The following is a 24,498-nucleotide window of genomic DNA, read 5'->3' as shown; positions in this document are numbered from 1 at the left end:
TCAATGCTTCTGCACATTTATTGATTACCTTAAAAAATATAAACACACACATGTACATGCACACGCATGCACATGCACACACATGCCCACACACACGCGTTTACTTCTTAGAAGTTATTAGGCCTGTGGGATATTCTGATGGGGGAAAATTCTGTCTATTCTTGGGATCCAGAGCCATAGTTCTTCCTCCCCAAGGCATAAGCTATTCTCATACAACAATCAGAATTATTGAACAAAAAACTCCCCCCTCCAAACACCCTGATCAAACAATTTATCTAGAATTTTTTTAGAAAGCAGGAGAGCCCTAGCATGCCAGCTGAGCAACATCAGGGAAAGACAGGGCACAGGAAAAAGACCCCAGCCTAGATCAGGCAGCCACCATGAAGCGTGACCAAAGGACTTCAGGCATCCTCTGGACTGTGTCCCAGACAGAGGGGCTTCAGCCTTCTCCAGTGTTTGCACTTATCTGAGGCTGTGAAGGTGTCCAGGAATGCCTAGTGTCCCTAAGCCACATGCTCAGAAGACAATCCTTCAAGGACTTGCCATGCCGACAGCCACCAAATGAGGGTACTGTTTGTACATATGATGAACATATTATGTTTCCTCTTAAATCGTTGTCGCCAGTCTTTTTGTTTTTAAGTTAATGCATTTATCCACCAATGTTTTCAGAAAAATTAATTATATTTCAAAAAAATCAACAACTGTGAACCCACTTCCCTTTAAAAGCAAGGGCTTAAACCAGGGAGTGCTAGGAGCGCATCAAGAATGAGGCATGAGACCAATGACACTCGGGCGAAGGGTCCAGGAACACATTTCTTTGTTTTGTTTTGCTTTTTTCTTTTGGAGACAGAGTCTCACTCTTTTGCCCTGGCTAGAGTGCCGTGGCGTCAGCCTAGCTCACAGCAACCTCAAAATCCTGGGCTCAAGCGATCCTCCTGCCTCAGCCTCCCAAGTAGCTGGGACTACAGGCATGTGCCACCATGCCCAGCTAATTTTTGCTATATATTTTTAGTTGTCTGGCTAATTTCTTTCCATTTTTTTAGTAGAGACAGGGTTTCGCTCTCACTCAGGCTGGTCTCAAACTCCTGACCTCAAGCAATCCTCCCACCTCGGCCTCCCAGAGTGTTAGGATTACAGGCGTGAGCCACTGCACCCGGCCCAGGAATACATTTCAATCCCAGATGTGCTTTCCCTTGCCACTCAGCTTTCTTTTGCGTAGACATCCCCATGGTAAGTTTGAATATATATTAAATTCATATTCATGATATTAGCCAAGGCAAAAAATATGAATGCAAATCTGCCACCAAAAACACATTCATAATATATTTTAAAATCACACACACACACACACACACACACACACACACATTTACTCATCTCTCAGTCTATCTTTGAAGCCTGGGAAAAAGCGACAATAGAGATGGATGTGAAGAAAGGAAATACAGGTAGTTCCATGCTGGACAAATTTATATGGGTATAAATTCATACTAAAATAAGATCTAGCAATTATTCAGAAAGAGGTGACAAAACTGTACCTCTTTTACAGTAAAACTGAAGTTTTACTGTACCTTGAAGAGATATACTACTTATTTGTCTATTATGTCTAGTACTTAAATGTATACTTTGAAGTTCAAAAATTACCTTCACATATATTAGCCTATCCAATTCTCACAACAACTCCATCTGGAAGGTGCTATTTGGACCATCTTATATGAGAGAAATCTAAGGCTCACAGGCATGGCATGAGTTGCCTGAAGCTATACATCCACCAAACCTCAGCCCCAGAACAGGAAAGAGTCTCCTGGCCCCAGAGCATTGTGCTCTCACTGTGCAAGCTGCCCTGCCACCTGGTTTCTCAATTCCCACCACCTCCCTTTGGGCAAAAAAGGACAGGAGGTGTTCAGTGAAATCCTAGACCTTTCATCCTATTCTTATTTGGCTATGATACAGCCATGACTGGTTCAGAGTTCCCCCTACTTTTTCCTCTCATTATAAAATGACAAGAAGAGAAAAAAGGATATGATGGCATGCCTCTGGAAAACCTTCAAGAATCTGAGCTGAAGACAGGCCAGGATGAAAGGGTTTGCTTTTGGTGAAAATCCACCTGACGTCCCAATTCCTAGCTGTACCATGCTAAGTCCTACACTCCTACTCCTTGGAAAACCCTATTCCCTGCCGTTCCCCACTGACAAGTTTTAACATGTTCGTGTGTGTGTGTGTGTGTGTGTGTGTGTGTATGTTTGGTGGAGAAGTTCGCCAAAAATGAAGGCTTCTGTAGGCAAACTCTTTCTCTGCCAAAGCCCTCTAAGCAAACCATGACTGGTGGCACAAAATCAAAGCTAATTCCAATGATAACTTTTTCAAGTCAGAAAAAAAGGGCCCATGTCTGCATGATGAGTATATGTGCATAGGTCAGAGGGTCTGAATGCTGTTTACATACCATCAGTTAAATGGTAAAACGTTTATTACACATTGCATTGACAGTAGGTTTGATTAGAGATTGCAACCATATTAAAAACCAACTATTTAATGCCTTTATAAGGACTATTTAAAAGGAAAGAGACTAAACTAATAGTTGATAACCTGAAAGACTAGCTGTGATATTATGAAATATATATACTGGTTTTCATCCATGGTTCATGGGTCATAACTTCCATAGCCTTTGTTACAGTCTTTTGTTATAATGTTGGGGTATTTTAGGCCTTAGAAGCACGCTTCAGAAAGTAGAATATCTCTCTCTGACCTTTTCTTGCCCTCCTTGCACCTGCTCCTTTTTCTCCCCAAGGCAGGACTCTAATCTTTCCCCACTTTTCCATAAAGAAATTCTCTGACCTACCTTGTCTGATTGTAGACCATAAGACCCCCATTTCAGAAGGGATCCTGCCCCATACCCAGGAGGAGGGAATGCTACATAGAGAGGCCAAGAAGAATCTAAACAGACAGGACTGGCTGGGTTTCCCTACTCACTTAGTATTAGATCATACCCGTTTTGTCCAATCACATTTCTACATGGTTGCCAATCATCCTTACCCAATGAAGTCTCCATAAAAGGCCCAAAAAAACAGGGTTTGGGGAGCTTCTGGATAGCTGAACGTGTGGAGGTTCCTAGAGGTGGCGCCCCAGGGAGGGCATGGAAGCTGTGTCCCTTCTCCCATACCTTGCCCTATGTATCTCTTCATCTCTATCCTTCGTTATATCCTTTATAATAAACTGGTAAATGTGTTTCCTTGAGTTCTGTGAGCTGCTCTAGTAAATTAATCAAACCCAAAGAGGGGATTGTGGGAACCCCAACTTAAAGCCAGCTGGTCAGAAGTCCCAGAGGCCCAGACTTGTGACTGGTGTCTGAAGTGGGGCAGGGGAAGTCTTGGAGACTGAGCCCTCAACCTGTGAGATCTGACACTATCTCCAAGTAGATAAAGTCAGAATTAAATTGGCGGACACTCAGCTGGTGTCTGCTGCAAAATTGATTGCTTGCTTGTTGATGGGGTGAGATCTCCACACATTTGGTTACAGAAGTCTTCTGTGTTGATTGCTATGGTGTGAGAGCAAAGGAAAAACACTGTGCTTTTCCCCACTCAGACTAGCATTTCAAAAACAACTTAAATTGATTGGGAACTGGCAATGCCTGTTCTTTTTCTTTTGAGAAAATGGGGCTTATAAAGGGAAGGCTCTGCAAAAACTAAGGTGTTTTTCAACCATCAGAGTGGCTGTCACAATCTATGATTTGGTTTCATTTTAAAGCAACTATGATTTTGATTATTCACTAAGATTAGTTATTTAAAATACCAAATTACTCATCAACCATTTGATTTGAATAATAGTTCCCAAATTCTCCATTTAGGCAAAGAATAACATTATTTATACCCAAAATAACCATTTCCTGTCTCTTATGTGTCAGTACAGATCCAGATGACTGGCAATCCTATAGACTAGTCAGGAAAAGGATTTTTTGGGTAGAGAGAACCTAAATCCAGAGGCAGTGAAGCACAAAGGAATGATCCTGGGATTTGGAGTCAGACAGAGAGGGCTTAACCTTGACTCAGTCCCACACTATCTATATAACCTCATACACATCATTAATCATTCTGAGTTTGGTTTCATTGTCAGTGAAATGCAAGACACTCTCCACAAAAATGTGTGTTGGGCTGGTGTGCTAAAACACACAGCCTCCTGCTCCTCAACCATCCATCGTGGAGCGGGAACTTATGTTCCATTCCTCTCCTCGCTCCCCTTTTGCCCTGAAGGTGATATAGTAAGAAGGGGTCACTTGATCTCTGAAAGGGGAAACCAGCTTGACCCTGACTTGTAGTCTTGACCCTCTTGTGCAATGTGGGGAACTGTTCCTGCTCCTCTGGCCTCCATGCTGTGAGCAAATGAGGCAGCCTTTGCAAGCGCAGCAATTTCTAGGATCTCTCCATTTCAGCCTCCCTACCTGTGATTGTGACCAATGTGGTAGTTAAAGGACATGCATCTGTCTTCAATTTATGCTGTAGATTGTAAGAAGCCCCATTACTAAGGGCTAAGATACATACTACAACATGTGTTTACTAGGGTCTTCGGATCATAAACCAATCATTTAATCACAAATTAACTCCTTGTGTCTGTTTATCAATGGGTTGGAAACCTGGGGGAGAAATGATGTGAGCTAATCTCCAATTGCCAACAATTTCTAACAGAGTTTCTGTGAAGATTAGAAAGAATGTATGTAAAAACAGAAATAAAGAATATATGTAAAGTTCCTAATACATAGCAGATGCTTCATAAACTATAACTATGTTTATGCTAGTTGGCAATCATTTAGAAACCTCTGACAACTGCAGAGTGGCTTTGACAGAAGAACCAGCCTGACGGGCAGGTATTCTCTCATAAAATGAGTTGGGAAGTATTTCTTCCTATATTTCCTGAAAGAAATTGTGTAAGATTGGTACTATTGCTTGATATAATTCACCAGTGAAGCAACCTGGATTTGTGGGAAAATTTTTAATTATGAGCTCAATTTCTTTAATTAACATAGGTCTGTTCAAGTTTTCTACCTCTTCTCAGGTCAGTTTCAATAATTTGTATCTTTCGAGGAATTTGTCTATATCACCTGGTTTGTCAAATTTATTGGCATAAAATTGTCCATAGTATTCCTTTATTATCCTTTGAAAAGAGTCTATACTGATGTCTCTTCTTTCCTTCCTGATATAGTTAATTTATTTCTTTCCTCTTATTTTCTCAATTGATCTAGCTGGGGTTTATCAATTTGGGAAGATTCTCTAGTTCCTAAGGATATTGTTGAGTTTTATTTAGTCAGGCAAGATCTCTCTTCTGTAGACTCGCTGAACAGGTTTCTTCTGGTCCTCATCCAGAAAGAGAACTGAAACAGGCTCCGTGGCTATTATCTGAGGGAGGCCTTTTGGGAGGCTAATTTTGATACAAATGAAAGCCACCACAGCACCACACCATTTGTAAAGGTATTTGGTATTTTTTAATTATTATTTTTTTTTGAGACAGGGTCTTGCTCTGTCACCCAGGCTGGCATACAGTGGCATGATCATCACTCACTGCAAACTCAAACTCCTGGACCCAAGCGATCCTCCTGCCTCAGCCTCCTGAGTAGCTGGGACTATAGCACACACGACCATGCCCGGCTAACTTTTTTTTTTTTAAGAGACAGGGTTTTGCTATGTTGCCCAGGCTGGTCTTGAACTCTTGGCAAGCAATCTTCCCATGTCAGCCTCCCAAAGTGCTGAGACTACAGGTGTGAGCCACTGTGCCCAGCCTAGTATTTGGTACTTTAAAGAACTAGGGGCTTAGGCCCAATCTTGCTGTCTGGCACAATGACCCTCAATAATAAGGATAGTTAGGCTCTTTAAAACTTTTTATTTGAGGATAATTACGGATTCACAGAAGTTGCAAAGATACTACAGAGAGATCCCATGTACCCAGTTTCCCCCACTGGCTGTATCTTACATAAATATGGTACAATATCAACACCAGGAAACCAACACTGGTACAATGTGTGTGCATAGTTTCATGTCATTTTATCACATGTGTAGATTTGCATAACCACTGCCACAACCAAGACACAGAACTGTACTATCACCACGAAGATGTCCCTCATGCTGCCACTTTATAGTCACCCCCACCCCACACTCCCAAACCCTGGCAACCGCTAATTTGTTCTCTATTCCTATAATTTTGTCATTTCTAGAACATTATGTAAATGAAATTGTAGAGTATGCAACTTTTAGAGATTGGGTTTTTTTCTCTCAGAATAATGCCTTTGAGATTCATCCAGGTTATTGTGTGCATCAATAGTTTGTACTGTTTTATTTTTTATTCCATTTTTTTTTGAGACAGAGTCTCACTCTGTCACCCCAGCTAGAGTGCAGTGGCATCATAGCTCACCGCAACCTCAAACTCCTAAGCTCCAGTGATCCTCCTACCTCAGCCGCCCTAGTAGCTGGGACTACAGGCATGTGCCACCATGCCCGGCTAATTTTTTCTATTTTTAGTAGAGACGGAGTCTCACTCATGCTCAGGCTGTTCTCGAACTCCTGGCTTGAAGCAATCCTCCCACCTCGGCCTCCCAGAGTGCTAGGATTAGAAACATGAGCCACTGTGCCTGGCCTGGCCTGTTTTATTACTGTGTAGTATTCTATGATACGGCTGCACACAGTTTGTTTAACTATTCATCTATTATAGGACATTTTGGTTTTTTCCAGTTTTTATCTATTACAAATAAAGTTGTTATGAACAATCAGGCATAGGTTTTTGTGCAAATATAAGTTTTCATTTCTCTGGTATAAATCCTCAGGAGTAAAATTGCTGAGTTGTATGACAATTTCAACTTTAGTTTTATAAGAAACTGCCAACTTGTTTCTCAGAGTGGCTGTACCCTTTTATATTCCCACTGGCAATGTATGAGAGAGAGTTCCAGATTCTAAAACAGAAATGAATCACTGATGGTGAGTCAACTATAGACTGTGAGTGGGTGCTGAATACAGTAATAAGCAATCTGGGAGAAGGAAAAAACTAGAAAATTATGCAGGTAAATTAACACAGAGATTCACATGTTTTAAGAAATACTGGCAAAAACTTCTTACCTTCTTTAAACTGTATCCAGCATGGAAAATAATTGGAGGCAGTAGAATGTTGAAAAACACCTCTGGATCAAATGTTACCTAAAAGTTTAAAAAGAAAAAAGTCAGATTTTAGTTTAGCACCAACTGGTGCTATAATATTTGCTTACTATTTGAAGCCACTGACTAAAGTTTGAATATTTTACAGCAAATGACATAAATGTGAAAAATCATGGACTCAGCCCAGAAGAGAAATCACAACTCTCCCTGTGGACTGGCACATTCTTCTCCCTGCAGCACTTGTGACTTATGATCTTGGTGTGTTGTTTTAAGGCATATTAAGATACAACAGTTCAATGCAATTTTGAGAAGCCACAAAAAGCTTCTGGCCAATGTTTTACTTTCAACAAGAAATAAAAATATCTTGATTTTTATCATGCTTTTAAAAAGGCTCAACTGCAATAAAAGATGCTGCCAAGGTTATTAACTCCCTGGATCCTCTCACAGAATCCTTTATGGACATAATTCTAATGAATTTAAGTCTCTCTTGAGTGACCAGACTTCTATGACACTTGACATGGCCTAGGTCAAAGTCACCAGTGATGTTACTGGCTTTCTGAACATCAACATAAATTCAGCAACTCTAAAGGGACTGAAATTACCTGTAGGTGTGATGCACAGAAATCACTGTGAAACTTTCAGATAGAAAAGTCTTATCAGATACTGAAAAGAATTAAGCATTCTATAAACATGCTAACATTTTTAAAGAATTTGTTCATGTTGGTAGATTAACTGGATTTTATTTCAATTATTTTAAATCTTCATTCTAGTTATTAAAAGTTAGCTTTTTTTCTTTAGAAATTGGAGATGTTAATCACCCTAATTAAAAGTAGAATGGTTCTTTCAAATTATGATTTATTCTATCTTCTTGCTTAATATAAAAATAGCCTGCAAAGCAGGGAATATCAGAATGAGAAGGAGCCTTGGACAATATCTACCCGATATGAGGACACTGGGCCCAAAGACAGTGAGACTTGCTGGAAGTCACCAAACCCAGTTATACATGAACTAGTACAGGGTTTTCTGATACACAGTCTAATGCTCTTTGCATCAACCAAGGTGCCTCAACATGCCTCTTTTTTCCCTCAACTAGCAACAACAATTTCAGCCTTGTTTTTTCTCCCACCTTTGCTTTGTAAAGTTTTAAACAAAGAGAATTTAAATAAACATTTTTCTAAAGATAAGATAGCAAAACTAAGCTTTATCTTCTAACGTGATCTAAAAGATGGAAATGGGTTGGTATCATTTCCCTTTTCCCCCATCTTATCCAACATGAAGGGCTCAAGCTGCCATTCCCAAATAGCCATTAGCATGGTGTTTACATTGGGTATCTTTTGCAGTTGCATTTAATTTCACAACGTTTATAGAAAGCTCATGCTTTCTCATGAAGAATTGGGAGAAAAGACACACTAGTACTGCCATTAGGGACATAGAGAAGATGGCCATGTTTAATGCTCCAGGTCAAGAATAATTTTTCTTAAGGCATAGGGTAGATTCTAAGAACATTAATAATTTAATTTCTGGAGCACACTCTACACTCTGCCTTGGACTGTAAGCCTTCACATATTAGCCTTATTCTATATTAAAAGGGGCCCCCTACAACCCAGATATTCCAGCTCACTATACAGAAGTTTTTCTGCTTATAAGTGAATAAGGTAATGAAGATAAGGTAAGATATATCTATAAGGTAATGAAATGTATGTCAATTAATACAGATCTCTTGCTTATCCTGGAAATCATCCCACATGAGGAGATACATAATCCTTTTTCCTGTGGAGTATTTTTGCTATCCCAACATCAAATGAAAAACAATGCTTAGACTCAAATCATAAGAAAATGAGACCTTCTTCTTCCCCTGAAGATTCATTAAACCCTTGGCATCAATCACCAATGACAGTAAGCACTCAAATATTTGTAGAACATGGCAAAAGCACCATGAAGAATTAAGAATTGCACTTCTGAATACTGAATAAATAAGCTAAAAGTGAAACCAATCTTATTGTAAGAGCCAGGCACATGGCTTATGCCTGTAATGCCAGCACTTTGGGAAGCTGAGGCAGGAGAATTGCTCGAGGCCAGGAGTTTGAGACCAGCCTGGGCAACATAGTGAGATCCCATCTCTACAAACAACTTTTTAAAAAATTAGTTGGGTGTGGTGGCTTGTGCCTATAGTCTGAGCTACTCGAGAGACTGAGGCAGGAGGATCACTTCAGCCCAGGAGTTTGAGGTTGCAGCGAGCTAAGACGAAGCCACTGCACTCTAGCTTCGGCAGCAGAGTGAGACCCTGTCTCTAAAAAGTAAAAAATAAAAAATCTTATTTTAAGAAAGAATCAATCTCATCCCTAAACCACAGCAGGGATAAGAGACATAGTAAAGAAGAGATGGTGGCTGGAGACATGAGCTGAGTGGGGATGGACATACAAACCCACTGCACAATCAGCAGCCCACATCAGCTACAGATCCTAACAAGCCAGTGGAGGTTACAAAGTTGAAAGGCTCGAGTTAAGATCTGGTTCCTTCTTCTCCTCATCATGGCCCAAAAGCTTGCTAACAAAATGGAGAACCAGGAATGTTATTGATATTCCAGAAGTTTGGAAAGATTTCTCTCCACAAGGTCAAGATGAGTCAAGAGTCAACGACCACGTCAGGACAATGACAGCTGAACATCCCCCAGCTCACCTTGCGCAGCATGTCATTCTGCTCTACATTGTTGATCTTGCCAGGGCTGATTTCTCCTTTCAGGGTGTATTCAAAGAACTTCCCACTGACATTCACTAATAAAGTGCTGAAGGCCCTGTCTTCCTGAGTGCAGCTGAGTGACTTATCACGGCCACTGGTGGCAGGGGTACCATATCTTAGGATCACACCGACAATGAGCCCTGAAACAGAGTAGAAAGAAACCCATCAGGCCTGAGGAAGGATAGATAAAGTGTGGAAATAATGGCACAGTTGATTTTTAACAACTCATTAATGCAGAAGTAATCTTTGAAACCAGGTATAGGCTGTGTATTTTAGGAGCAACTGCATGGACCTTCAGATTTGAAAGGGTTAAGCATCCATCTATTCTGGTCCGATTTAAGTCCCTCAGTCACCAGGAGAACAAGGTGGGACAGAACCTTTTGTGGTTATTATGGTACTCCGAGCACTTTTTAATACCTGATCATGTCTCAGGCTTTTGGTGGAGGAAGGTAGGATAATAAGCAGTGAAGTTCTTTCTGCCCAGGACAGCACAAAGCAGAACTGCTGAGCTCTTTGATTTTCCCCAGCAGCATCCCTCAAGCCAGTCCCGCTGCCATCTGCCAGCAAGGACCAGGCCACTGGAATTGCTAGTTACTATAAATGCAACTTGCTTCACCACACACCAGAGAAAGGAGGGAGAAAATGAAATTCTTTTGCTTAGGTCATTTCAAGCACTGGATATCATGGAGAAGGTAATTATACCCCATGGGAAACTAAACACTGCAGTAGAAATTTGAGCAGTCATGATTCAGGGGCTAGAGAGTTGGCTTCTTGGGGCTATGGCTATGATACAGCTAAGATAATCAGATGCAAGTCTTTAAGTCTCATTTCCTTCTCAGTAGGGCTTTCTCATTAGTGAAAAATAAAAACAGCAAAATCATGTCTAAGCATTCAATCCCATAAATGAGGAAGGCGTGTTGCTCCCTTGGTCCTGGACATGAGTCAGACGTGCCCAAGTAAAAGTGAGTGAAATGTGAAAAAATAAATAAATAAACAAACCACAAATGACTACCAGACACTTTCTACAATCTTCTTAGGAGGAAAATGTCAGGCTTCTAAATTTAGTTCTTTGCCATCAATATTAAAAGATAGAATAGGCCACGTGCTGTGGGCTCATGCTTGTAATCCCAGCACTGTGGGAGGCCAGAGTGGGAGGATCACTTGGAGCCAGGAGTTAGAGACCAGCCCCATCTCTACCAAAAATAGAAAAAATTAGCCAGGCATTGTGGTGTGCACCTATAGTCCCAGCTACTAGGTAGGCTGAGGCAGGAAGATCACTTGAGCCCAGGAGTTTGAGGTTGCAGTGAGCTGTGATGATGCCACTGCATTCTACCCAGGGCAAACAGAGTGAGAACCTATCTCAAAAAAAAAAAAAATAGTAAAATGCTCCCTCATCTCATTTTGCCATCAATGGAGAAAGTTAGAAGAGAAGAAGAAAGAACAATGTTTACTATATTCTACATATAATGTTTTATAATGTCTCTTATCATCAAGATATATAAGAACTCATATGACATTGTTGAATAGCAAATAATATATGACATAAAGAAAAATACAATTGTTTAACCCAAAATATGTGCCCGTATTACATTATTATTATCCTTACTACAGACCTGTATTAATGGATACTTGCGGTTTGTTGCCTTTTGTAAAAAAAAAAAAAAAAGTCAAATTGTAAATTTTTAGTACAAATTAAAAATGAGGTTCTTAATAATCTCAACCTTACCAGATAAAACAATTTAAAAATCTTTAAAGGTTTATGAGAACAACCAAACCTTTTAAAAAACGCTTGTCATTGCCAAGAAGAGATGTCTTTAGGGAAAAGTAATAAAAACTCCATAATGCAGATCGTTCTAGTTGTCTGATAAATGGGCAAAAAGCAAGCACTTAAGGTCTTCAGGGCCAATCTTTTGTCCAGGTCTTACTGCTGGAATCTGTATTTATTTCTTCCTGTCAGATGACAAACCAGATGATGGTAGAAATGGTCAGCTAGTGTTTAGTCAGCTCTGCCCTGCTCAGCTTGGGAGTGGACCTCCCAACTATCGGCTCTTTGCTATCTTGTGGTTCAGAGTTTTCTGGGTGTCTGTGCTGGTGACAGACGTTGTGGGGTACAATACTTCCTTCTTTTTCCCATTCTCATCGTTTTGGTAATTCTGGTGGAGACTGTGCAGAAGACCCCCATGGCGCAGATAACGTCCATAATGGTGACAGTCTGCTGTATATTTACTGCCTGGCACTAGAATTCCACCAGGGCCTGCAATCTTTGCTACCTCTGCACCCTTTTCTCTTCCAACAACATCAAACTCCATAGATTCTCTATCCCCTATACTGCCAAGGTACTTCCTAGGGCTTATGTTTCTTTGTGACTATCTAGTGTACAAATACATCTAGCTTGGTGTCATTCCTGTGGATGAAACCACATCTGTTTCTTACATTGAGCCATTTCACCATTCCCAAACTTTCACTGAAATGACCTTGTTCTGTCAGTGGGCTGCTACTCCCTCTGCCTCTGCCCGTGGTGTCATGCTGAGTGTCTCAGCCTCACTGCTCATGGCTGCGGTCACAGTGATGATGACTGGGGCCAGCTGTGGCAGTGGCACCTCCTCTCCCAGAGTGATGGTAACAAGGCCACTGGGGGCTCACTCTTCACCTCATGGAACTCTATTATGCTTTTTATTCTTATTCCACTTCCTAGTTAGGTAGTTGTTTTCTAATGAAGTTCTACAAGAGGACTCCATGGCTCTTCAACACTCATCATAACATAGGATGGCCTACAGCTTCTGAAAAAGGCTACCTGTCTCATGATTTAACTCACATGTCTTCATCAGGAAACCAAAATAAGTCATTTATAGAAACAAGCTTTCTCCTAAATCAAACCTGCTTCATGTAACTCACTGTTTCTCGACTTTCCTAACTAACCTCATTATCAGCAGAGCTAACAGAAAGACTGAACTATAGCACAGGGTCCTCACAATGAATACTACTTTAACAAAAGAGGAGATTTATATTTGCAGACAAATTCCCCAATAACAGGAAATGCTCTCAAAATCTCCCCCAGTAATCATCACCATAATATCTAGAACCATTATGAAATGATGAATAGTGTTTTTTAAAGTTATAAACCTTTCTCTATAAAACCTTGGGCCCAATGACACCCATATTAAAAATGGAAGGGAGACTGTGAAGGTGATGCTGCTGACCCCTTGTGATTAAAATATGACAACATAAAACACCACAGCAAAGATACAAGGTTACCACCACCCTGATAGTTCTGACTAAAAATATACCAAGCCACAGGGTACACCCCTAACTCAAGGCAGAGTTTGAATAACTCCCTAAACATTTTAGATTCATATTTATTATGAACATATTTCATGGCATGATATTAAATTCACATTTAGCATTTTCCACTTGAAGAAAGAATAGGATATTAGGACTGCATAGGGGTATTTTGGTGAGAAAATGATAAAGACTTGGAGAAAATATGAATAGCATATTTTCATCTGCTGGATCTGGAAGGCATCCTCTGACAGGGAACCGTGAACAGGTCATAGCTACAAGGAATTAGAATATGCATTAGATTTTTTTAAAAGCTCAGAAAATTTAGTATTCACACACACACACACACACACAAAAAAATGGAGAGCAACAGAGGCACTGATTTGACTGGATCAACAGCATAGTGTTCCACATTACAAAGAGAAATAATCTACTAGGTATGTGGGCCACAAAACATAGAACATAAAATGTCAGCTGATGAAGAGAGAATCACTGATTTCATAGGTATATGACTAATATCAGGAAAGAATTTAGTTTTAAGCTTTTACAGAAAGCAAATGTGGATGAAATTACTTTGACATTTGATGTGGCTTAAAACAAGATGGTGAACTCCAAAGGTGCAAAAATTCAAGACTGTTTCAACTTGTGCGTATGAAAAATACTGCACAACTATATTAGCATACTGTACTGATGGTATACAATTGCCAACTTTTCTAATTTTTAGAAGACATAAACAAAAAGAAAAAAAAACCCTATATATAAAACAGTTTATGTATATGCCCATCCAAAACTTGGTAGTATGAGGAAGAAATATAATGATGTGTTTTAAAAATGCCATGGGGTCACTAAAGAAACCAGCCCCCATTAGTCTGGTTCCAGTTTCCCTTTTGTGACTGAGATTGTTAGGAGGGCAGCTGAACAAGTGGACATAGTGAAGTGTAATTCTAGACAGCCATCCATGAGCTGTAATATTTAAATGTTTATGTCAATAAGCCTTTGTTAAGGAGGAGAGGAACAGGTGCATGGATGTGCTATTTTCCTCCAGTGAGACCTCATCTTCTCTTATATAAGCTATTGAGATTAGATGATCACCAGATCAGTTTGGCCACTGTGGAGCTGTTCCAAGTTGTAAAGCTTCATTTGAAATTCTGAGGAAAAAAAAAAAAAAAAGCATCCCATTTCAAATCCAGTTACACAGTGTTTGAAGATAGTGACAACTCTTTCTAATTCAATGAACAAAGAAAACCCAATGGATTCTAGCAGTGACAATTACTTTTCAGGTGTGGGGGTCACTTATATGACTTAGGTTTTGAGAATGAATGTTACAGCCCTTTCAATACCTTTTTCTACATGTTCTGCTACTCATTACGCAGCTGTGCTATTCACTGATATATTATTAATAGTTTCAAAGAAAATTCATTCAAAATATTTTTGTTCCTTATTTTGAATATGTAGTGAAACACTCACTTTTTAAAAACAATTTTATCTGGGTATAATTTACGTACATAAAATTAACCCATTTTAAGTGTACAATTCAGTGATTTTTAGTATATTTAGAGTTGTACAATCATCTTCAAAATCTGATTTTCTTTTTTTTTGAGACAGAGTCTCACTCTGTTGCCCAGGCTAGAGTGAGTGCCGTGGCGTCAGCCTAGCTCACAGCAACCTCAGACTCCTGAGCTCAAGGGATCCTCCTGTCTCAGCCTCCTGAGTAGCTGGGACTACAGGCATGCGCCACCATGCCCGGCTAATTTTTTCTATATATATTTTTAGCTGTCCATATAATTTCTTTCTATTTTTAGTAGAGATGGGGTCTCGCTCTTGCTGAGGCTGGTCTCGAACTCCTGAGCTCAAACGATCCGCCCACCTCGGCCTCCCAGAGTGCTAGGATTACAGGCGTGAGCCACCGCGCCCGGCCTAAAATCTGATTTTGAAACTTTTCCTTTTGCATTCATTCCCTATTTCCTACTCCCATGCCCAGGCAACTACTGATCTACTTTCTATCTCTATATATTTGCCTTGTCTAAACATTTCACATAAACAGTACCATACAATATAAGGCCTTCTGTGTCTGGCTTCTTTCACTTAGCATGTTTTCAAGGTTCATCCATGGTGGAGGCATGTATCAGTACTTGATTCCTTTTTATTGCCAAACAGTATTCCATTGTATGGATATACCATATGTGGTTTATTCATTCACTAGCTGATGAACATTTGGGTTGTTTCTTCTTTTTTGTTATTGAGAATAATAATGCTGCTATGAACATTCACATAGAAGTCTGTGTGAGCATATGTTTTTATTTCTCTAGCATAGATACCTAGGAGTGAAACTGCTGTGTCATATGGTAAATCTATGTTTAATATTTTAGAAACTGCCAAACTGTTTTCCATTTGGGAAACTATGTACCATTTTATATTCCCACGGCAACATGGGAGAGTTATAGTTTGTTTACATACACAACAGTACTTGCTATTATCTTTTGATTGATTATATCTATTTTAGACATAATCTAAATCTAAGTGGTATTTCACTGTAGTTTTAATTTGTTCTTCCTTAATACCTAAAGATGTTGAGCTTCTTTTTATGTGCTTATGGGACATTGTATACCCCCTTTGGTGAAATGTCTATTCATTCAAATCATTTGCCATGTTTAAATCGGGTTATCTTATTGAATTGTAAGAGATCTGTATGTATTCTGAATATAAGACCCTTACTGAAAATATGATTGGGGATGGGAGCCACTGTCAGGAGCACACGAGCTGGCGGCGGGCAGGGGGGCAGGCAGGAGGGCTGGGAGGAGGGAATAAAACTTTAAAAGAAAGAAAGAAAATACAATTTGGAAATATTTTCCCCAAATCTGTGAGTTTTTTAAGCTTCTTTGATGCTGTCTTTTTAAATTTTTTAAACTTTTATTGTCATATAATAGAATTGGTTTTTTTCTTTTAGTGTACAGTTCCATGAATTTTAACATACGTATAGATTCATGTAAGCATCAGTAAAAGGATACCAAACAGTTCGATCACTCCCCAAACACTGCCTTGTACCATCCCTTTATACTTACACCTTCACCCTATCTATAACCCCAGCATCCACTGATTTGTTTTCTAGTACTAGTGTTTTGTCTTTTTAAGAAGGTTAAATAAATGGAACCATACAGTATGTAACCTTTTGAGACTGGCTTCTCTTACTCAGCATAACACCTTTGAGGTTCATCCAAGTAGTGTGTGGATTAACATTTCATTCCTTTTTACTGCTGAGTTGTACTCCATTGTATAAATGTACCAGAGTTTGTTTCTCCACTCACCTATTGAGGGACATCTGGCTTGTTTCCAGCTTTTGGCTATCACAAATAAATCTGCTATGAACATCCACGAACAAGTTTTTATGCGAATGTGTTTTCAACTTTTCTAGGATAAATACCCAGAGTGGGCCTGCTCAGTCACGTGGTAAGCATCTGTTTAACTATGTAAGAAACTGCAAGCCATTTCCCAGAGTACTATAGCATTTTAAAACACTCCCCCCTCAACACACATAAACACAAAGAAACGTATGAGAGTTCTAGTTGCTCTGCATCCTCTTTAACATTTGGTATTGCCAGCATCTCTTATTTTAGCCATTCTAATAGGTGTGTGGTGGTATTTTGTCATGCTTTTAATTTGCATTTCCCCAATGGCTAATGATGTCAACATCTTGTCATGTGCTTATTGGCCATACTAATACCCTCTGTGGAAAAGTGTTTCTTTAAGTCCTTTGCCAGTTTTTTAAACTGGTTTGTTTTCCTATGATTACATTTTGTGAGTTCCTTATATATTCTAGATACAAGTCCTTTGTCAGACACGTGATTTGCAAATATTTTCTCCTAGGCTGCGGCTGGTCCTTTCAGTCTCTTGACATTGAAAAATTTTAAAATTCTGATGAAATCTAATTTATCAATTTTCTTTTATTATTAATACTTATAGTTTTGGTTTCATATCTAGGAAATACTTGTCCAACTCAAGATTATAAATATTTCTTCTTATGCTTTTAAGCGTTTTTATTGTCTTGGTGCTTAATTTAGGTCTCTGATACAATTTGACTTAATTTTTTGTGCATGGTGTCGGGTTAAAGTCCAAATTCATCCTTTTGTGTGTGGTACTGGTATCCTAGCAATATTTGTTGAAAAAGCCTTTTTCTTATGCACTGAATTTATTTGGTACCTTTGTTAAAAATCAAATAACCATAAACATAATGGTTTATTTCTGGAGCTGGCAGGAGAAATGAGAGCTGGTGGTCATCATAGCCTACTCTACCTGCCTGTAATAAGTCTTTGGTGACATGGATCCAGAGGGGATGGGAGCAGTCTTAAATGCCACAGACACCCACTATTATTACCAAGACTCAATAGATTTTTTTTTTCATATGGGGTCTCACTCTGTTGCCTGGGCTAGAGTCCAGAGGTGTCATCATACCTCACAGCAACCTCAAACTCCTGGGCTCAAGCAATCCTCCTGCCTCAGCCCCCAAGTAGCTGGGACTACAGGTGTGCGCCACCATGCCCAGAAAATTTTTCTATTTTTTTTTTATTTCAACATGTTAAAGGGGTACAAATGTTTAGGTTACATATATTGCCTTTGCCCCACCCGAGTCAGCGCTTCAAGCCTGTCCATCCCCCAGATGGTGCGTACCATACCCATTAGGTTTGAATATACCCACCACCTCCTCCCCTCTTCCACCTATCTGACACCTGATCAATCTTACTACTATATGGATACATGAGTGTTGATCACTTAATACAAATTGGATGATGAGTACATATAGTGCTTGTTTTGTTTTTCCATTTTTGTGGTATTTCACTTAGTAGAATGGGCTCTAGCTCTATCCAGGATAATACAAGAAGTGCTAGATCACTATTGTGTTTTATGGCTGAGAACTCCACGGTGTATATATATATATATATATATATATATATATGCCACATTTTATTAATCCACTCATGTACTGATGGGCACTTGGGTTGTTTCCACATCTTTGCAGTTGTGAATTGTGCTGCTATAAACATTTGAGTGCAGATTATCTTTTTTATAGAATGTCTTGCTTTCCTTTGGGTAGATGCCCAGTAATGGAATTGCTGGATCAAATGGTAGTTCTACTTTTAGCTCTTTGAGGTATCTCCATGTTACTTTCCATAAAGGTTGTACAGTATGCAGTCCTACCAGCAGTGTATGAGTGTTCCTATCTCTCCACATCCACACCAACATTTATTATTTTGGGACTTTTTGATAAAAGCCATTCTCACTGGAGTTAAGTGATATCTCACTGTGGTTTTGATTTGCATTTCCCTGATGAATAGAGATGTTGAGCATTTTCTCATACATGTGTTGGCCATTAGTCTGTCTTCTTCTGAAAAGTTTCTGTTCATGTCCTTTGCACACTTTTTAATAGGGTTGTTTGATATTTTTCTTGCTGATATTCCTGAGTTATATATAGATTCTAGTTATCAGTCCTTTATTGGATGTGTAGCATGCGAATATTTTCTCCCATTTTGTAGGTTGTCTGTTTGCTCTCAAGATAGCTTCCTTAGCTATGCAGAAGCTTTTTAATTTGATCAGGTCCCATTTATTTATTTTTGTTGTTGCCGTGATTGCCTTTGGAGTCTTCTTCATAAATTTTTCCCTAGGCCAACGTCTATATGAGTTTTTCCAATATTTTCTTCTGGAATTCTTATAGTTTCATGCCTTAGGTTTAAGTCTGTTATCCACCATGAGTTGATTTTTGTGAGAGATGAGAGGTGCGGATACTGTTTCAGTCTTCTACATGTGGCTATCCAATTTTCCCAGCACCATTTATTGAACAAGGATTCTTTTCCCCAATGTATGATTTTCTCTGCTTTGTCAAAGATTAGATGGCTATATGAGGATGGTTTTATATCCGGGTTCTCAGTTCTGTTCCATTGGCCTGTCTCTGTTCTTGTGCCAGTACCATGATGTTTTAGTTATATAGCCTTGTAGTATAGCTTGAAGTCTGATAAATTGATGCCTCCCAATTTGTTCTTTTTGCTTAAGATTGCTTTTGCTATACAGGGTCTTCTCTGGTTCCATATGAAACGTAGAATTATTTTTTCTAGATCTGTGAAAAATGATGTTGGTATTTTAATAGGGATTGAATTGAATCTGTAGATCACTTTGGGTAGTATAGACATTTTAATAATGTTGCTTCCGCCAACCCACGAGCATGGTATGGTTTTCCACCTGTTTATGTCCTCTGCTATTTCCCTCCTCAGTATTCCATAATTGTCCCTGTAGAGATCTTTCACCTCCTTAGTTAAATATATTCCTGGGTATTTTGTTTTCTTCGTTGCTACCATGAAGGGTATTGAGTCTTTGATTTGGTTCTCAGTTTGACTGTTGTTGGTATATAGGAATGCTACTGATTTCTGTACATTGACTTTGTAACTTCAGACTTTGCTGAATTTGTTTATCAATTCCAGTAGTCTCATGGCAGAATCTTTGGGGTTGTCTAGATATAAGATTATATCTTCAGCAAAGAGTGATAGTTTGACCTCTTTTGCCCCTATTTGGATGCCTTTGATTTCCTTCTCTTGCCTGATTGCTCTGGCTAGGACTTCCACCACTATGTTGAATAGAAGTGGTGATAGAGGGCAACCTTATCTGGTTCCAGTTCTAAATGGGAATGCTTTCAATTTTTCCCCATTTAGTACGATGTTGGCTGTGGGTTTGTCATAAATGGCTTTTATCACTTTTAAGTAGGTCCTGTCTATGCCTATTTTATTAAGCATTCTTATCATAAAAGGGTGCTGAATTTTGCATCTATTGAGAGGATCATATGGTCTTCATTTTTACTTATACTTATGTGTTAAATTACATTTATAGATTTGCATATGTTGAACCATCCCTGTATGTCTGGGATGAAGCCCACTTGGTCGTGATGGATTATTTTTTTGATAAGCACCTGAATTTGGTTTGCTAGGATTTTTTTGAGAATTTTTGCGTCTATATTCATAAGGGATATTGGTCTGTAGTTTTCTTCTTTTGTTGCATCCTTTCCTGGTTTGGGTATCAGGGTGATGTTGGCTTCATAAAAAATATGTTGGGGAGGATTCTTTCCTCCCCAATGTTGTGGAAAAATTTCTGCAGGATAGGCATCAGTTCTTCTTTATAGGTCTGGTAAAATTCGGGTGTGAACCATCTGGTCTGGGACTTTTCTTTTTAGAAAGGTTTTTTATTGCTGCTTCAATTTCAGGACTTGATATTGGTCTGTTCAGGAAATTCTATTTCTTCTGAGCCTAGGGGGGCTGTGTGTTTCTAAGAATTTGTCCATTTCCTCCATGTTTTCAAGTGTATGAGCACAGAGGTTTTTATATTATTCATAGAGGATATTTTGTATTTCCATGCTATCAGTTGTAATTTCCCCTTTTTCATTCTTGATAGAGCTTATTAGAGTCCTTTCTTTTCTGCTTCTCATTAATCTAGCAAGAAGAGTGTCAATTTTATTTTTTCAAAGAACCAACTTTTTTATTAATCTTCCTATAGTTTTTTGTTATAGATTTTATTTAGTTCTGCTCTCATCTTTATTATTTCTTTTCTTCTGCTGTGTTTGGGGTCGGTTGGCTCATTTTTTTTCAGTTCTTTGAGATGACTGATTAAATTGTTGATTTGTGATCTTTCTGTCTTTTGTATGTAGGCATTTACGGATATAAATTTTCCTCTCAGGACTTCATTAGCTGTGTCCCACAGATTTTGATAACTTGTGTCTCCTTTATCATTTAGTTCAAAGAATCTTTTGATTTCCATCTTAATTTCATCCTTAACCCAATAATAGTTCAGCAGAAGGTTGTTTAGTTTCCATGACTTCGTGTAGAGATGAGAGTTTCTGTTGGAGTTGATTCCTAATTTTGTTCCACTGTAGTCTGAGAAGATGCATGGTATAATTTCTATTTCTTTAAATTTGTTGAGACATGCTTTGTGGCCTAGGATTTGGTCAATCTTAGAAAATGTCCCATGAGCTGATGAGAAAAACGTATTTTCAGTGGTTTTGGGGTAGAATGTTCTGTAAATGTCAGTCAGGCCCATTTGTTCTAGAGTTCTGTTTAAGGCCATTGTTTCTTTGTTTATTTTCTGTTTGGAGGTTCTGTCCTATTCTGTCAGTGGTGTATTGAAGTCCCCGGCTATTATGGTGTTGCTCCTTATCATTTTGTTTAGATCAAGTAGGATTTGCTTCACGAATCTGGGAGCTCCTGAGTTAGGTTCATAAACATTTAGAATTATTATGTCTTCTTGTTGAATTGTACCCTTCACCATCATATAGTGACCATCTTTGTCTTTCATTATTTTTGTTGATTTGAAGACTAAGTTATCTGAAATCAGAACTGCTATGCCAGCTTTCTTTTGGCTTCCATTTGCATGGAATATTGTTTCCATCCCTTCACCTTGAGTGTGAATGCATCCTTGTGGGTTAGATGTGTTTCCTGACAACAGAAGATACTTGGCTTGTGTGTATTTATCCATTCTGCCAGCCTATCTTTTTAGTGGGCAGTTCAAGCCACTGACATTTATTGAAAGAATTGATAAGTGGGGCAGATTTCTGTTCATCCTGATGAGTTGAATTTTGTTGCTTTGTTTTCTCTCTTGAGCCATTGTGGTATCTGGCCTTTGACCTTTAGCTTTTGGATGATTTTACACTGGTGACTGTTTATTGTGCTGATCCAGGTGTAGCACTGTTTTGAGTATTTCCTGGAGGGCAGGTCTTGTCTTGATGCATTCCCTCAGTCTTTGCTTGTCTGAGAAGATCTTTATTTCTCCTTTGTATAAGAAACTTAGTTTTGCAGGATACAAGATTCTAGGCTGGGCATTATTATGTTTGAGAAGAGTGAGAATGGGGCCCCAGTCTCTTCTGGCTTGTAAAGTCTCAGTTGAGAAGTCTGCTGTTATTCTGAGGGTTTTCCTTTGTAGACTACCTGCTTCTTTTACCTCACAGCTTGTAGGAGGGCCTGTTTCATGTTTATTTTGGCCAGTCTAATGGCTATGTGTCGTGGTGTCTTCCTGTTTGCAATGAATTTCCCAGGAGTCCTTTGAGCTGATTCTACGTGGATATTTAAATTTCTAGCAAGGCCAGGGAAATTTTCCTCCACTATATCCTCAAATAGTTTATCCAACCCTTGTGTATTTTCTTCATTACCCCGAGGGATGCCTATAATTCTCATGTTAGACCTCTTCACACAATCCCACATTTCTTCTAGGCTTTGCTCTTTTCTCTTATTTCTCTGCTCTATCTCTGCAACTGATTTGTTTAATTGAAAGGTGTTATCTTCAATCCTTGAGATTCCTTCTTCTGTTTGATCTATCCTATTCTTGAGGCTTTCCACTGTGTTTTTTAATTCCTTGAATAAATTTTTCATTTCCAGAAGTTCTGTTTGTTTTTTCTTTAATATTTCAATTTCTTCAGTGAATTTTTCTTCCAAGTCCTGGATTTTTTTTTTTTTTTGGTGTGGTTTCTGTGTGTTGATCATCCATTTTCTCTTGCATTTCATTGAGTTTTCTTACAATCCATGTTCGAAATTCTTCTGTCATTTTAGTGTTTTGAATTTGGTTGGTATCCATTGCTAGAGAGCTGGTATTCCCCTTTGGGGGCATGCTTTCTGCTTGATTCTTCATACATCCAGAGTTCTTTCGCTGACTCCTTCCCATCTGGAGCAGCTATTGCTTCTTACCTTTAGATTTTCATTTAGATAATGACATGCCCAGTTTAGTCTCTGAGCCAGTAGGTGGTCTTTGTGGATGAGATTCGACCACACCCTGTATGGTGAGTCAGTTAATGAAGTAAAAGGGTGTGCAAAATGACCTCCCTGTCAGTAGGTGATGCTTGCCAGGAGGAACAATCTGTAATATTGTTTTTGGGTCCTGTAACCAGCTCTGGTTCCTCTGGAGAAGCACTCTAGTGCCTCAGGTGGTGGGTGGGTCCTGGGACTTCCAGGTGTGTCCTTATTCTCCACCTCAGCAGGGGCAAGTGGGAGAGTGAGGCTGGGCAGGGCTGGGTTAGGTGAGCCTGCCCTCAAGCTCCACAAATGCTGTTGGCAGTGGTCAAAGGTCTGTTCTCTTGTTCTGAGCAAAGCTGCCAGGGAGGGGCTGAAATGGTCTCACTCAGCCAACAAGTCTGTGTGTGGCGGTGGGCCTGTCTGAGACCCACAGTCTGGCAGTCTGGAGCAGAACTCTCTCCTTTCCACCCTCCTTGCTGATGTTTCTCCCCAGCCTCTACCGATAGGCAGGACCTCAAGCCAGTGGAGCTCCCCTGACTATGACGTGAGCCAGGTGGTTCCCTGCCCAGGATCACAGCCTGAGCTGTGAGCGCAGCCCTTCCATGGGGGGAGAGTTGCCCCTCGAGCATGCTGCAGCTAGGACCCACTCTGATCTGCCCTTGAAGGCACACACACTGCAGTAGACTAGTTCACAAATATCCCTCTGTGTCCCCGGGCAATGTGATTGATACCTGGGTGTACAGGATCTGGCCTGTCCCCCCGGGGCACCAGAAATCAATCCCTAACCCTGCCAGGCAGAACCAATGCTGGTCTCAAGTCATTCACAGGGTGCCCAAAGCTGGATCAGTGTCTCTCCACCTTGGGATTTGCCCTGCTCTGCTAGAGTCACCAGGCAAGCAGCACCAGGGAGGGCCAGCAGGTAGGGAGCTCACAGTCTGAGTACCCCTCAGTACGCTGCAGGGCCCCAAAAGGAAAGATCTCATTCCCTGCAGATGCCTCCGGGTGGTGGCTAAATTGTCTCTCTCGACAGCCACAGGTAAGGGAGGGGAAGGGGAGAATGAAGCAATATGGCACCTGTCGACTGGCTCAGGTCTGTGGGGCGGGAGGTGCCCCGAGGGAGCTGGGAGCCCGGTCCCCTGTCTGCAAGAGGCTCACGGCTCACTGGTGGCGGCCATCTCTGGACTGGTGTTAGCAGGTCTCTCCAGCAGCTCAGGAACCCACCAGTAGTCCAAGATGCAAGGGAGGGGAAATTTAACTGCTCCACCTACCCTTGTCACTGGTCTCCAAGGCTCTCAGGGTTTAGACCCTGCAGATGCCTTTCTCCTTCCAGTTCTGCTCCACAATCTCTTCCCATGGAGTCTCCTGTAGTTCAGGCACCCTTCCTTTTGACCCTCATCTGCTATATGTGTGTCTGCCTGTTTGTTTTTTTCACTTTAATCTAAAATCTTTCCTTCTTGCAGAGACACTCTGGCTGCAGGTGTTTCTCATCTGCCATCTTGCCTCTCCCCCCTAATTTTCTATTTTTTTTTTTTTTTAAAGACAAGGTCTCACTACAGCACTCAGGCTGGTCTGAAACTCCTGGCCTCAAACGATCCTCCTGC

The 24,498-nt window shown here is 40.0% G+C and overlaps 1 protein-coding gene across 2 annotated transcripts in view; it reads right to left on the bottom strand.

Moving 5' to 3' along the window:
* SLC9A7 (solute carrier family 9 member A7) overlaps positions 1–24,498 on the bottom strand; it is a 160,638-nt gene that overhangs the window by 60,785 nt on the left and 75,355 nt on the right. For both annotated transcript variants that reach the window (XM_069463140.1, XM_069463141.1), the window contains exons 2-3: positions 9,807–10,006; positions 7,092–7,169 (exon numbers count right to left, since the gene is read on the bottom strand). In XM_069463140.1, the coding sequence (XP_069319241.1) occupies positions 7,092–7,169; positions 9,807–10,006 (278 nt within the window). The remainder of the gene's footprint in view (positions 1–7,091; positions 7,170–9,806; positions 10,007–24,498) is intronic.

This window comes from Eulemur rufifrons, chromosome 30 (genome assembly GCF_041146395.1).
Source record: "Eulemur rufifrons isolate Redbay chromosome 30, OSU_ERuf_1, whole genome shotgun sequence".
NCBI lineage: Eukaryota > Metazoa > Chordata > Mammalia > Primates > Lemuridae > Eulemur > Eulemur rufifrons.
The sequence above is the reverse complement of the archived record's forward strand: the minus strand, read 5'-3'. Positions and strand labels throughout refer to the sequence as shown.